The sequence below is a fragment of the Mus caroli genome, unplaced genomic scaffold (genome assembly GCF_978045245.1).
Source record: "Mus caroli unplaced genomic scaffold, Mus_caroli_1 scaffold_1, whole genome shotgun sequence".
Taxonomy (NCBI): domain Eukaryota; kingdom Metazoa; phylum Chordata; class Mammalia; order Rodentia; family Muridae; genus Mus; species Mus caroli.
In genome coordinates this window covers 83,988,610-84,003,313 of record NW_028227256.1, presented here as the reverse complement: position 1 = coordinate 84,003,313, position 14,704 = coordinate 83,988,610, and the positions used below count along the sequence as shown (strand labels likewise).

At 46.3% G+C, this 14,704-nt stretch overlaps 1 protein-coding gene across 2 annotated transcripts in view; it reads left to right on the top strand.

Moving 5' to 3' along the window:
• Ngef (neuronal guanine nucleotide exchange factor) overlaps positions 1-14,704 on the top strand; it is a 96,794-nt gene that overhangs the window by 69,262 nt on the left and 12,828 nt on the right. For both annotated transcript variants that reach the window (XM_021174300.3, XM_021174309.3), the window contains 2 exons: positions 631-932; positions 14,450-14,610. In XM_021174300.3, coding sequence (XP_021029959.1) covers positions 631-932; positions 14,450-14,610 — 463 coding nt within the window. The remainder of the gene's footprint in view (positions 1-630; positions 933-14,449; positions 14,611-14,704) is intronic.

Sequence of the window (14,704 nt, the reverse complement as noted above, 5' to 3'; positions counted from 1 at the left end):
TGCAGCCAGAACATCCCAAATGTTTATTTTCTCTTCTTTCCCATGAGATGCTGTCTTTACACTGATTCATCGACACCCCTAGTCTCCCTCAGAGATTTGGGTCACATTTGTGTTTAAGTGTGATTGGTCAGGAATGGCGCCCTCAAGTGTGAGTGTCAGAGGCAACAGTTTCCTTTGGGCTCATTGATGAGACACTGATTCAACATGAAAATTCAGAGCCACTCCCCACTAAGGGATGCACAAGCTTAAGTTTTAATACTGAATCATTTAAACGTGGGGAAAGGACCCTCGTGGGATATTAGAACATAATTGGGATATTTTCATCAATTTTTCATGCATGCCTATTAACACATCACAGTCTATATTCTTTTTTCCCCATTGTGTGCATGTGAGAACGTAATTTTTAATCTACTCAGGGATTTCTTTACTTGTCAAAAGAAACTCACACATGCTGATCTCCCCCAGAAATGAAAGCTATGGTTGGTCTCTTTTGCAGGGCTGGAGCCTGCTGGTGCAACCTGGTACATGCTGGCTTTCTTTGTGTGTGTGTGTGGGGGGGGGGAGGTGGGCTTCTCAAGGACCTCCATCTGACATCCTGCTCTTGTCTTTGTGATAACACTTTGATTTCAGGGCTCCTGTATCAAGAGTATAGAGACAAATCGACTCTCCAAGAAATCGAAACTCGGAGGCAGCAGGATGCAGAAATCCAAGGCAACTCTGATGGGTCCCAAGTTGGGGAAGACGCTGGAGAGGAGGAGGAGGAGGGAGAGGAGGAGGAGGAGCTGGCCAGCCCTCCTGAGAGGAGAGCTCTGCCTCAGATCTGCCTGCTCAGCAACCCCCACTCCAGGTTCAACCTCTGGCAAGACCTTCCTGAGATCCAGAGCAGCGGTGTGCTGGACATTCTCCAGCCCGAGGAGATCAAGCTGCAGGAGGTAATGTAGGGCCCCAGGCTGGAGGTGCAGGGAATCTGAGGGACCCACTGAGGGGCTGAAGTCCTGGCTCACCAGAGCAGTTCAGGGCTGAACCGAACCTGACTCTCTAACACAGACAGGGAAGGAAACATTTCACAGGTCACAGACCACCCAGCCACTTTCTGGGCTGATTCAGTGCCCCTCGAGGAATGTTAGATGTTTTGTTTGGTGGGGTGACCATCTTGGTGGGGTTACGGTGACATTGAAGCACTAGGTGGCACAGAACCAGTGACTGTGAAATAACTCCAGTGTTCTGTAAGTGACAGTCAGTTGTGTTTCTTTCCACATTGAAGGGCCATGTGGATTCTGGAGGGTTGAGGCTCCAAGAGATCCTTGTGTGAAGGTCCAGGCCACTCTCCCTGAGGTCAGGGAGGTAGAGGCAGTGGGCAGTACAATGGTTGGTTATGAGCAGAAGAAAATAATCAGCGGAAAGTTGTCAGTAATAGAAACGTGTAGCAAGGATCATTTGTTTGTTTGTTTGTTTGTTATATGAGTACACCCTTCAGACACATGAGAAGAGGACATCAGATCCCAATTCAGATGTGGTTGCTGGGAATTGAACTCAGGACCCCTGAAAGAACAGTGCACGCTCTTAACTGCTGAGTCATCTCTCCAGCCTGCTGGAGATGCTCTGCTGAGCAAGGGTCTTGATCTTGTGAGTCTCAGGAACGTGTGGTAGAGAGGAGAGGATGGTCAGTAGTAGAAACCGTGGTTAATGGACAGAGAGAAAGAGGGATTATTATTATTATTATTATTATTATTATTATTATTATTATTATTACTGTAACTGGCTCGTGCGTGAACTTCATAGATGAAAGAGCATCAAAACACAAGGCTACAAGGGCTAATGACCTGAACAGAGCCTAGTTCCTGTCTGTGTCATCCAATTCAATACATGCTCCATTACTGAGGAAGGGAGTAGTTTGAGGGATCGCCTAGGGTTCACCTGTGTGTCCTTGATTCTGGCAGAATCAAGTAGAAATATACTTAAATATTGACAAGCTACTTAGCATGGGAGCTCATCAAGACTTTGTCTGGGTGGTTGTTGTCGTTAAATGAAACTGTGAGGTCAGTTCACATATTTAAAGCTTTGAAACACAGTAAAAAAACCTTTTCCAGCATAAATGGAGCTAAACACAGAGGAGCCTGTCCTTTATGTACCACACAGGAAGGTGACAAATGGCAAAGAAGCAGGACTGGGCATATGGCACACACCTGTCATCCCAGCACATTCGTGGCCAGAGGCAGGAAGATTTTTATTTCAGAGTCATCCTCACATACTTATTAGGCAGTTAGAGGCCAGCCTGGGCTACAAGACAGCCTGCCTTAAAAACTAAAACAGAAACAAGAAGCAAATGATAATGATAATTAATAATAATAATAATAATAATAGATAAATATGGTGGCTGAGCTCACACACACCCCGTTATAAAGGTGAATGAGCAATGGGGGACTTTCTAGTAGGTTAGAAAACCAAGCCACCATGTTATCAGACATAGAAAAGATTGTCAAAGGCCTTTCAGGTGGGTTTAGGTACCACTTATTTCTAAGTGTTTTTAAATTCCGTAAGTAGCCCACTAACACGCTTTTATTATTTTTTCAAAAGCAGACAATACAAACGCCTTCCTTCCTCGGGCCCCTCGCAGCTTGCAGCTGAATTTTTATGAAAACATCCCCTGCTCTGCTGGGCATGAGAGCAAAGGGATCCCTGCCCAGCTGGAAGGCAGACTTCCAGGCTGCACATGGAAACTCTGCCTCAAAATGGCCCATTCGCTCAGCACTGGCACCTGCCTACTTTTTAAAAGCATTAAAGGGGCAGGCGTGGTGGCGCATGCCTTTAATCCCAGCACTCAGGAGGCAGAGGCAGGCAGATTTCTGGGTTCAAGGCCAGCCTGGGCTACAAAGTGAGTTCCAGGACAGCCAGGGCTACACAGAGAAACCCTGTCTCGGAAAAACAAGCAAACAAGCAAACAAACAAACAAAAACAAACAAAGAGCATTAAAGGGATACAACTGCATTGCGTTAACAAGTGGCTTAAATAGGATGGAAGAATGCAAGAGACCATAGTGAGGTCTCACTTCAACATTGCTCACTGGCCGTCCAGGGGGCTCTGTGGACACCGTGCAGGGCTTGCATGGGGCAGATCAGGCTCCATGTAACTCAGTCATGTCTTCAGTATATCCTTGTCCCCTTGTAAGACCATGAACACCTAAAAACAGTGAAAAAGTGTATCACATCAGATCCCAACACAGGGTGTTCAAAGGGCAGTGTGGGCTGTCAGCCCCAGTCTGAAAACCCTGAATCTAAAATGCTCTACAATCAGAAATGTTTGAGCATAGACACGATGCCACAAGTGGACAACCCCTATACCAGCAAACTCTTTCACATGTAAAACTGTTGGGAACATTTTATGTGAAGTCACTTTTAGGGGGCTGGACACATGGCTCAGCAGTTAAGAGCACCCTCTGCTCTCCTGAAAAACTGGGGTTTGGCTCCCAGCACCCATAACAATCAGCTCAAAATAGTTTGCAACTCCAGCTCTGTGGGATTAACACATTCTTCTGTCCTCTGTGTGAGCGCGTGCACGCCCACACACACATACACACACACACACACACACGCACTCGCGCACATACACACATGCAAGCACACATGGCAGATGCACACAAATTAATTAAATTTAAATTACTTTTTAAGCTGTATGCATAAAACGCATATAAACATAAATGAGTTCCACAGTTAAACCAAGTCTCACTTCCAACATTGCTCATCATTTTTATGCAAATACTCCCAAACCCAAAAATGAAACTCTGAAATCAGAAACTCTTCTGGTCCTAAGGGTTGGGGTAAAAATACTGGAATTTCACCCTGCTACCAACTGTGAGAGAGGCTGTGATCACACACATCTCCACTTCCAGTACCAAACCTTCACATGTTCTTTGATCCAATGATAAACAGTGTGTATTGCTTGAGTATCTTATTTTTGTCTTTCTTCCTTTTATCTTCTTCCTCCTCCTTCCTCTTCTTCCCCCTTCTCCTCCTCTTCCTCTTCCTCTTCTTCTTCTTCTTCTTCTTCTTCTTCTTCTTCTTCTTCTTCTTCTTCTTCCTCTTCTTCTTCTTCTTCTTCTCCTTCTTCTTCTTCTCCTTCTTCTTCTTCTTCTCCTTCTTCTTCTTCTTCTCCTTCTTCTTCTTCTTCTTCTTCTTCTTCTGCTTCTGCTTCTGCTTCTGCTTCTGCTTCTCCTTCTTTCTTCTTCTTCTCCTCCTTCTCCTTCCTCTTCTAGATAGGGTTTCATGTAGCCCAGGCTGGCTTCAAACTCACTAGTTAGTGGAGAATGACCTCTTTTAAAAAATAGTAATTTCATTCTACCTATTTTTAATTGATTATATTATGTGTGTGTATGTTTTGCTTGTGTGTGTGTTGTGCACCTCATGCATGCCTGGAGCCCATCAGATCCCGTGGAACCGTGGTTATGGGTGGTTGTGAGCTGCCATTCGTGTGCTGGGAACCAAACCCAGCTCCTCTGTAAGAGCTGTATGTGCTTTTAACTGCTGAGCCATTTCTCCAGCCCCAGCCTTGGATTTTGATCCTCCTGCCTCTACCTCCTGAGTACTAGATTTCCAGGCACATCCCATCATGCCAGGCTCAGCTGTAGGGGATGGAACCCAGGGCACATGCTAGACAAACATTTCACCCACTGAAGTGTATGTAACGTGTAATACAACCTCTCTGCCTCTTTTTCTGTTAAGCTTCTATATTGATGTTCTTGATGGAGTAGTAGTTTTTATATTCTAAATATTATTTCTTCTGACATTTGTAATGTTTTCCCCACAGTATAGCCAAAGGGACATGACAGAGTGATATTCACACCTGTGCTGGCATCCACCTGCTTGGGTGTTGATTTTTTGCTCTACTACTTGGCTGTGTGACATTGGCTTATGCATAAAATGCAAGCATCTGGAGCCACTTTCTGTTGCTATAGCAGTACAGAGACTGGGTCATTTGTAAAGAAAAGATGCATGTTCAGCTTGAGTGTCGGAAGCTAGGAGGTTCAGACGAGGGAGCCGCGTCTGATGGGGGCCTCTTGCTCCCTCAGCTCACAGTGAGAGGCTGAAGCAATTGGGAATGGACAAAGAGAGAAGGAGGTGCTGAGCCCCCCCCCAACCCAGTAGCTTCCTTATTCCCAGAGGAAAAGCATTCCCTGCTCATAAGGCAGCTCCCGAACCCAGAGCCAGGCCTCGTACACGAGGCTTTAGGGGAACACAAGCCAGAGCAGGGCTCCTGGATCCTTACATCGCTCTGTACAGATCATGAGAATTTCCAAGGTCAAGCCCAAGCAGGTAACCTTCCATAGTCTTCCCCCTCTGTTACAGCTGTCTTCCTTCATGGAAAGCCTTTGCTCATTTTCTTAGAAATCCTTCCAGCCTGTTTATGTGCTTCTCCCTCATCTTCTGGTGAGAAGAAAGAGAAGCGCTCAGCAGGTAAAGCCATGATGGATAGGGCTAAGGCCCAGTAGGTTGACACACACTGTACTGTTCTGTGGAAAGAGACAGAGCAGGGACACAGAGAGCCTGAAGAGGCTCATAGGGTAGTCTGTGTCAAACAGTCATCCAAGGACTTGTGCCGTGAATGAGAATGTAAGCCACCTCATTAAAAAGTCTTTCGAGTGGGCGTGGTGGCTGTGGTTGTAATCCTAGCACTCAAAAGGCTGAGGCAGGAGGATTGCTGGAGACTCATATCTTTCATTGTTTTACATAGTTCCAAAATAATATATATACACATATATTATTGTGTGTATGTGCATACTGGGTGTGTGTGTGTGTGTGTATGTGTGTGTGTGTGTGAGAGAGCTGAATGTAGATGGAGGTCAAAGGACAACTCCGGAGTTGGTTCTCTCCTTCCACCTCCATATGGGATCCAGGGAGCCAACAAAAGTTTTCTGGCTTATGCAGCAAGCACCTTTACCCACTGACTCGGCTACCCGAAGGGGAACTCCTATTTCTGTAGAACTACACTGCTCTAACAAGAGCTAGTGTTTATTTTCCAGTGACCATTAAAAAAAAAAAGGCTCAGCAGTTAAGAGCACGGGCTTCCCATTCCAGAGGACCTGGGTTCAGTTCCTGGCACCCTGGCCATGCACAACCATCAGTAACCACGATCCTGGGGGCTCTAATACCAGCCTCTGGCCTCCAGGGGTATCAGGCACACATGCAGAGCACAGGTGCTGGCATCCACCTGCCTGGGTGTTGATCACAGATGTACATGCAATCAAAATACAGACACACACACACACACACACACACACACTAAACTTCCACTTTAAATAGAAAGCATTGAACTTACACAAACTGTGATCTCTCACTACATCTCTATTATAGTAAAACAAAACAATTAAACGTAAATACCATAAAAACTTCAAATTGAGCCACGTGTGCCAGCACAGATCTGTAAATCTGTAATGCCAGCATTTAGGGGGCTGAAGTATCTCCAGTTCAAGGTCGGCCATGGGTACATAGTCTGGGCTAGCTTGGGCTATACAGTAACACCTATCTTAAAAACCAAAACCAATTAAAAAAAAAAAACCCAAACTTTAAACCATAAATGTTTCCAATGTTCCTCATCTTGGGGTGGAAAAATAAGCTGGATACCATCAGTCTATTTCAATGACATTTGTGAGGATGCATCTGTCCTGTGAACTCATGGTGCCTGAGCTGCATTTGGGACCTACTCCCAATGCACTATGCTCTAATATTAAATGACAGAGGGCTGGGACAGAGGCTCACTGGGTAGTATGCTTGCCTCTCAGTTGTGAGAACCTGAGTTTGGGTACCCAGAACCAATGTCAAAGGCCAGACATGGTAGTCTGACCATAATATCAGCAGCGGTGCGATGGGAGGCAGAGGCAGGTGGATCCCTGGATGCTCTCTGACAAGCTGGCCTAATGAAGCTGCAGGCCATTGAGAGACCCTGTCTTAATCAAAAGGATGGGTGTAAGATGACCAAACACAAAAATGGCTTGTGTTGGTGAACAGTGATGATGAGCCATGGGGGGGGGGGGCATGCCCAAAGCTGTTCATATAGAAGAACAAGAGGCTGCAGAGGTGGCTCAGTGAATAGGAGCTTGCTTTCCCTTGCAGAGGTCCCATATCAGATGGATCACAACTGCCTGTGACTCTGTACCAGGCATCTAATGCCTCTGGCTTCTGTAGGTACCTGCACACACACAGAGACACAAATACATACACACAATTCTAAAAGAACACTATGATTGCCTACTAAGTAAATGAAAGGAGTGAAAGTCAAAATCACTAAAAATCAAAGAATCCAAGGCAGACTGCACCAAGGTACTGTCATCTGTGCTTCTGAATGGCAAAGGGTGACCTTGAATTTCTTTTTCTTCTGCCTCCACTTCTTAAATGCTAGCATTACAGGCTTGTACCACTGCAGTCAGGTCACAGGGTGCTGGGGTTAAACCCAGGGCTTCGTGCATGCCAGGCAAGCCCTCTGCCAATTGAGCTACATCCCCAGATCCTGCCAGATATGTACACTTAAAACCTAGTTTGGGAGAGTACGTGGGTGAGCATTGTCAAGGACATGACAATATTTGTACCAAGTCCCAAGAAAGAATATATTTCCATAGTTCCCTGTCTTTATCAATCTAGAACTTTCTATTATGAATAATCAGAGCTACAGACATTAAAAAAGGTGTTGTTTTCAGCAGCCAGGATGCTGCTCAGTGGTACAGCATTTGCATAGTGTGTGCAAAGGCCACAGGTCTGCAAAAGGAAGAAAGGAAGGGAGAGGGAGGGAGGGAGGAAGGGAGGGAGGGAGGGAGGGAGGGAGGGAGGGAGGGAGGGAGGGAGGGAGGGAGGGAGGGAGAAAATTAAAAACAGGTTTTCAAAGAATTAAGAAGGTGAATATTCACAACATAGAATGTCTTCCAAAGAGTATAATATCACAGTTTTAGTAGACGGACTGCCAAGAGGGCTCAGCGGGTAAAGGGGTTTGCTGCCAAGTCTGAGTTCCCTCCCCTGGATCCACATGGTGGAAGGAGAGAACCAACTTTAGAATGTCATCCTCTGACCGCCCCACACATGTACAGCATACACAACCCCCCACACAAATTAGCAAAATGTAATTTTTAAAAAGAAAACATTTCTTTTAGGTATTTTTGTAATTTCCCATGGATCATTTGGTACATCAAAAAATCAGTGACGCCACGTGGATATGCACTGGCTATATTCAGCAGGAAATTCTACAACATACATACTACACACTCACACACACAACTCACTTACTCATACATTCTGTCACAGACACACATACATAATATATATATATATATATATATACACACCCACTACACACTCACACAACTTATACGCATACAGTCACAGACACACATACACACTCACACTACACACTCATACATACAACTCACACTCGTGCACTCTCTCAGAGACACACACATACACTCACACACTATACACACAACTCACATACACACTCATACTCCATTGAGTCTCCTTTGCTAGCTTGCTCTGGAACCCTTTAAGGTTCACTGTTTAAGGGCAGGGCAGTTTGGGGGAAAAAAAAGAACTGATTCAAATGAAAAGGGTGGGAAGAAGGTATACAGGTATAACAACAGGTATAACAGGTATAACAGGTATAATATGTATAACAGGTCTCAGGAAGCAGTGGCTCTGAGCTGCTATGAGGGTCAGCTGGCTTTGTCAGTTCTGCCAGTTGCTTCTTCCTGTCTGTCTGTCTGTCTGTCTGATGCTGGCCAGAGCCTCAGTTTGCTTCTTCTGATGCCCAGGGCTCTCTCATTCTTCAAAGCCCCCTCCCCACTGTGGGACGGTATGGCGAGCCTTGTGATGATGTCACTAAAGTGACATGGCCTTTCCCTCCTTTTTTTCTCCATCTTTCTTTTCCCAGTACCTTTGAGAGGCTTAAATTTACCGCCCTAGGGTTTTGCTTTTAAACTCAAAACTGTTCTTGAACTTCAAAAGAAAAAGAGAAAAAAATGTATAGGGTGCTTTTCTAGAAGGGAGGACAGGGGGCTTTTCTAGAAGAGAGAGCAGGGGGCTTTTCTAGATGGTGGTGAGAAGGAATGGAAGGAGGTCACAGATGAGGGAGGAGGGATGTCCAGGGAGGGTGGGGCTCTCCACCCAGCAAAGCCTCAGCCTGCTTGACAGTGCATGCCTGCCACCTGTCAAGGAGAGGAACAAAGAAGCCAGAAATGCCTGGAATGGCTGTTGCTTTGGCTGTGGTGGCTTGAGTGTCTGTTCAGGACCTTGTCTCTGCAAAGGGGCTTCTCTGATATAAAGGGACAGGCCAGATAGAACTAGGAAGGTGAGCAAGGCATGGTATTTTGAGCATCTCCAGTCAAGCAGAGACACACAGACACACAAGTGATAGTGACCTTGAAGGCTTGCAATGGGATTAGCAGATAGGCACAGCATACCTAGGCAAGAATGAGCCTTGTCGTTGTCGTTCTGAGGAAGAAGATGGGAGGGACCTTAGGTCAGCCACAGACTTGAGTCTGCTCAGACATGGAAATAAGACTTGTAATCCATTGTTTTTGCTCCTTTTCTCATATCTTAGAGCAGGCTGTGTAGAGAGACCCTGTCTCAAAAACAAACTAAAGTTTAATTGGATCAGTGTGAAAATATATAGTTCATGTGTTGGGAAGGTAAGATGCCAGGGGAGTACAGTAGCTGGCATGGCGTGTCCACAGTCAGGAAGCAAGGAAGGGTGAGTACCAGGGTTCAGATTGCTTTCTCCCTTTTACTCAGCCCAGGACTGGAACCCATGGAGTAATGCTATCCACATTAGGGTAGATCATCCCATTTCAATCAACCTAAGCGAGGAATTCCATCACAGACCTGCCCAGAGGCTTGTCTCCAAGGCGATTCTCGATCCTGTCAATTTGATGGTATTAACCATCACACCTGACTTCTGGTCCCCATCCTGCCCCCTCTCCCAGAGGCAGGTCTGTTCTGAACATGTCTCCTGCGAGTAGAGGGGTGGCGCTGACTCAGAGTCCCCTTTTCACTGGAGGACAAAGCTGTTAGAAACAGAAAAGTTTATAAATTTATGCTGGGGCTTGGGGGACTGGAGCCCACTACAGAAGATGCAAGACAAGGCTACTTCTCACAGCCTGGCAGTGTGTGTGTGTGTGTGTGTGTGCTCCTTGAACAGGAACCTTTAGTAGGGGCCCATGACACTCTCTGACCACCATCCTGTCCCTTGTCCTGTGTGCTCAGTGTTACTCTGAACTGGCACTGGCATTCCTGGGAATGGGCTTCCATGCTCAGGTGGTCTGTTGGGAGCTTTGTGGCAGGCTGAGCCCACAGACTGTGCTTTGTACGTTAACCTAACTTCTCACAATCACCCAAGGAGCCCAAGCTGCCATTCTTATTTAGTAAGATTAAGCTGTTATCCCTGGGACCGGGATTCTGACCACCCAAGGCCAGTGACTGTTGGCACCCTAGCTGTTCACAGCAAGCAGACACGTCACAGTCCTCACCAATGGCAGAGCTGCCTGGACTGGCCATCCAGGAAACAGCGAGTATTAACCAACTCTTAGACTGCACAAAGAATCCAGGCAAGGCATCCTGTGATTCTCATGGTTCTTGGCAGCTAAGAAATGGGAGAATTAAAATCTAAGAGCACCATTGAGGGACCAAGCTGTGATTCATAAAATATGGGTCAGTCTAATTGGGTGTTCTCTGAGGATACCATCTAGCAGCCAGGCTCACAAAGCAGCTACCAGGGAGGGAAGCCACGATGGTGCCCAGCCTGGCAAATTCATAAACTGTAGCAACAGCTGCTGAAATGTCTGTCAGTCGGTATCTATCTATCTATCTATCTATCTATCTATCTATCTATCTATCTTTCTATCTATCTATATTTCTATATTTCTTTCTATCTATATTCCTACCTATATATCTTTCTTTCTATGGACACACACACACACACATACACAAATCACCTTTTCATCATTGTAATAAGATAGTTAAGAAGTAAAGAGTCCAGCATGGTAAAGCACACTTTTAATTCCAGCACTTGGGAGGCAGAGGCAGTCAGATATTTGTGAGTTCAAGGCCAGCCTGGTCTACTTAGCAAACCCCAAGGTTTCCAAGGCTACATGGAGAGACCCTGTCCCAAAGAAGGAAGAAGAGGCATATATTTTGGCTCAAAGTCTCAGAGGCTCTGGACCACTGTCAGCTAGCTCCATTGCTGTGGGCTAGAGGTTAGGCTGAATCCCACAGCAGAAAGTGTATCTCAGAGCAAAGCAGCTTACCTCAGACCAGACAGAAAGTAGGGAGAGACAGGAAGAGGCAAGGAGTGAGCACCCCCAGGGACCGACTTCCTGTAGCCAAGTTTCTACCACCTCCCAAAACATGCGAGCCTGGGGGTGGGGTGGATAGCTCCTTTCCAAACCACACACGCATACTCTGGAACACACATGTTGACACACCTCACTACCTGATGTTGCCTGAGAAGTGTCAATCACCTGACTCCTCTGAGGTATAGCTATGTAATATGTGGTGCTATGGTCACTTACAGGGCTTAGTGCTCCACCAGATGCAGCAGGTGTCCAGGGAGTGTGTAGATAGTGGAACGAATGCCTGAGAGGGGAGCACATGAGGCCTGGCTCCCTCATTTCTTATTTTATTTTTCAAAGGTTTTGTTTGTACCAGGATCAAACTGAGAGCCTTCCACGTGGCAAGCAAAAACTCCACAACTGAGCTACATCCCTCTACCCCTCATCTCTCCTGGAGAGCCACGTAAAAGGCTCGAGAGGCTGAGTCAAAAGCAATATTGATAAGGAAAAGACAGCTACACTGATGTGGCAAGCTAAATAAAGACAAACATCCTGGCCAAGGAAAATTCATAGATGACTAAACCACCTATAAATGGGGAATTGGGGTGGGAGGTTAGTGAATGGGCTCAGCCAGCGTCAGCCGTATGATTCAGGACAAAGCTCGCTGATGCCAACCACAGCATAGCCAGTGCCAGCTGTCCCCAAACCCTGATCCTCATAGCCATTGGGACAAAAGCTGTCATCAGCAGGGTGAGGTGGGTACTTGTAAGTATAGAGCCAGGTGTTCTGACAGAGCCACAGCATCTGATATACAATCCTCTCGTGTTGCTGTGTGGGGATGGTGGATCCTTCAGTCTGTGAAAGAGTCGACTATAGTCAGTTGGGCTAGTTGCATATGCTCTGAGCTTGGCTGCCCAGTTATCTTGGCATCCTTTGGAAAAATTAAACTGAATAGCCAGAAGGTGAGTTAATGACAACATTTGTAGCAGAGAAGCTTTTAGAAAACTTTAGATCCAATGTGGCCTTCATGTCTGTGATGGACACAGGCAGCTATGCAAATCAAAGATGAATTCCCAGTCATCACTGGCTCCCAGGACCACAGTTCACGGCATCTTAACCCTGATTGGTACTGTCTCAAGTTAAGTGCAGACTAAGTACCGGGGTCTGGGGTTGCTGTGACATCGCTGTGGACTTTCTTACAGTTGCTGCATGGCATCTCCAACTTAAAAATGCATTCCTTGTCCCAAAGGGCTCACGGGCTCACTGGTTGGCAGTGTGTCACAGGAGGAAGTGACTGGAAACATCCGGTTAATCCTGTTTTGCTGTGGCCCAACCTGGTAGGGAGTCAGCTGGGTTCTCAAAGTCACATGACTTTGAGACCGTTGTCATGTGACTGATGAAACAGGATTGTCTGCGAGTCTCTTGGGGAGTGGGGTCCCGAGGATTGAATGAAATGGCATAAGAAACCTGTTGCCCACCTCCACCACCATCACCCAGGCACGTGTGTTTTAGGAGCAAACACCAGTCTCCTCCCCTGTCCTCTCCCCACCCTCCATAATTCCTGGAGCTAGAACCTCCACTGTCTGACCCCTGCTCATTGTTTTGTCTGTCCTCAGTCTTGTACTTGTTTCTGAGGACTGCTATCATGTCCTGACTGCACGAAATGATAGAAACACACGCTCCCAAGGTACCGACTAGAAGCTTGAAATGGAGATGTTAGCAGGCTGCCCTCCCTCCTGAGCACCAAAGAAGGATCATTCCTTTGTCTTCCACTCTCCAGCTACTCCAGATGCCACCCTGGTTCCCACCTCTGTCCTCTGTGTACCTGTGTCTCACCTCCTTTCCTTTATGGAGATGTCTACAGCCATTTAATGAATTTTGTCAACTGATGCAATCTAGAATCATCTGGATTGTCGAGATCAGGTTGTCCTGTTGGTATGTCTGTGGGGAATTGTTCTGTTGTCTATTGACATAGGAAGACCCAGACTAAATGTGAATAGTTCCATTTTCTGAGCTTGAGTGAGTCCCAGACTGTAAAAGAGGGGAAGGGAGCTGAATAGGGGACCGTGGTTCATTCTCTACTCTTAACTGTGGGTGTGACTCGCTGCTTGGACTTCCTGTCTTGACTTCCTTGAGATGTCAGGCTATGACCTGGAAGTGTGAACTGAATAAACCTTTCTTAAACTTTATATTTTATCATAGCAGCAGAAGCAAAACTCAACACCTCGAACTAGGGGTAGGACCCACCCTGACTCTGGAACGGTCTTATCGTCTCACCTCAAGACTTTCAATTCAAGCACAGACCCAGTTTCACTCAAGGGCACAGTTGCTGGTCCTGGAGACCAGGGAGTGAGCATACTTTTGGAGGGGTCAATAGTTCAACCTGTCACACTGTCCCTTCAGCCATCTAAACAGCCCTGAGTCAAGAGACAGTGGAGAGTGCCTGGACAGACAGTGGGCATGGCTCCCACTGGATTTGGGGTAGGTAATTTGCAAGCACTAAAGGCAAGCTTAGCCAGGTCTGCTGCCGGGAAGTTTTGAGTTCATCACATTGTTAAGTCAATGTTGTTACAGGAGAAAGGTAATCCTGAAGGCTGAAGTAAAATTCTGTTTCTTTTTCTGTTTTTTTTTTTTTTCAAAATGAAAATTGTGATTTTTTAAAAAAATTACATTATAAAATCAGATGTTAAAGGAAATAATAGAGGTTTACTGAGGATTTTTTTTCAGATAACTCAAAAGCTAAAAAGAAAAATGTATAAAGTCACCCAAAACTCCACCCTTCCTGATTGACATCTTGATCTATTTCTTGTAAAATGGGGGCAGGCAGGGTCCTGTCCCTATTGATTGCTCTGCCCATCTCTACGCCAGTAAACTCAGGCCAGAGTCATCTTTGTCACCATCTGGCTCTGTCACAAGGCCTGCCTCTTACATTGTTTCTTCTTCTATGGATTGATCCCTAGCTTGTCATCCGGTGTTCACGTAGCAGGTTGTGACCATGTACCTGCTGAGAGCGAAGGGTTTTCTCCTTTGCACCAGGGCAAGTTGGCATCTGCCATGCAGCTGCCACCACAGGCTTCAGAACATCTTCCTCTAAGGATGTCCTCAGCTCTTAGCAATGACGACACGGTCTCTTCTGTGTCTCCGCAGGCCATGTTTGAGTTGGTTACCTCCGAGGCCTCCTACTATAAGAGCCTGAACCTGCTGGTGTCGCACTTCATGGAGAACGAGCGTCTGAAGAAGATCCTGCACCCATCCGAGGCCCACATCCTCTTTTCCAATGTCCTGGATGTCATGGCTGTCAGTGAGCGGTGAGCACTGCAGGGCCACCTTCCATCTTCTCTCTGCCAGCGAGTGGCTGAAACCAGGGCCCATGCTAACTGGTTGGGCTTCTAGGCCTTTGAA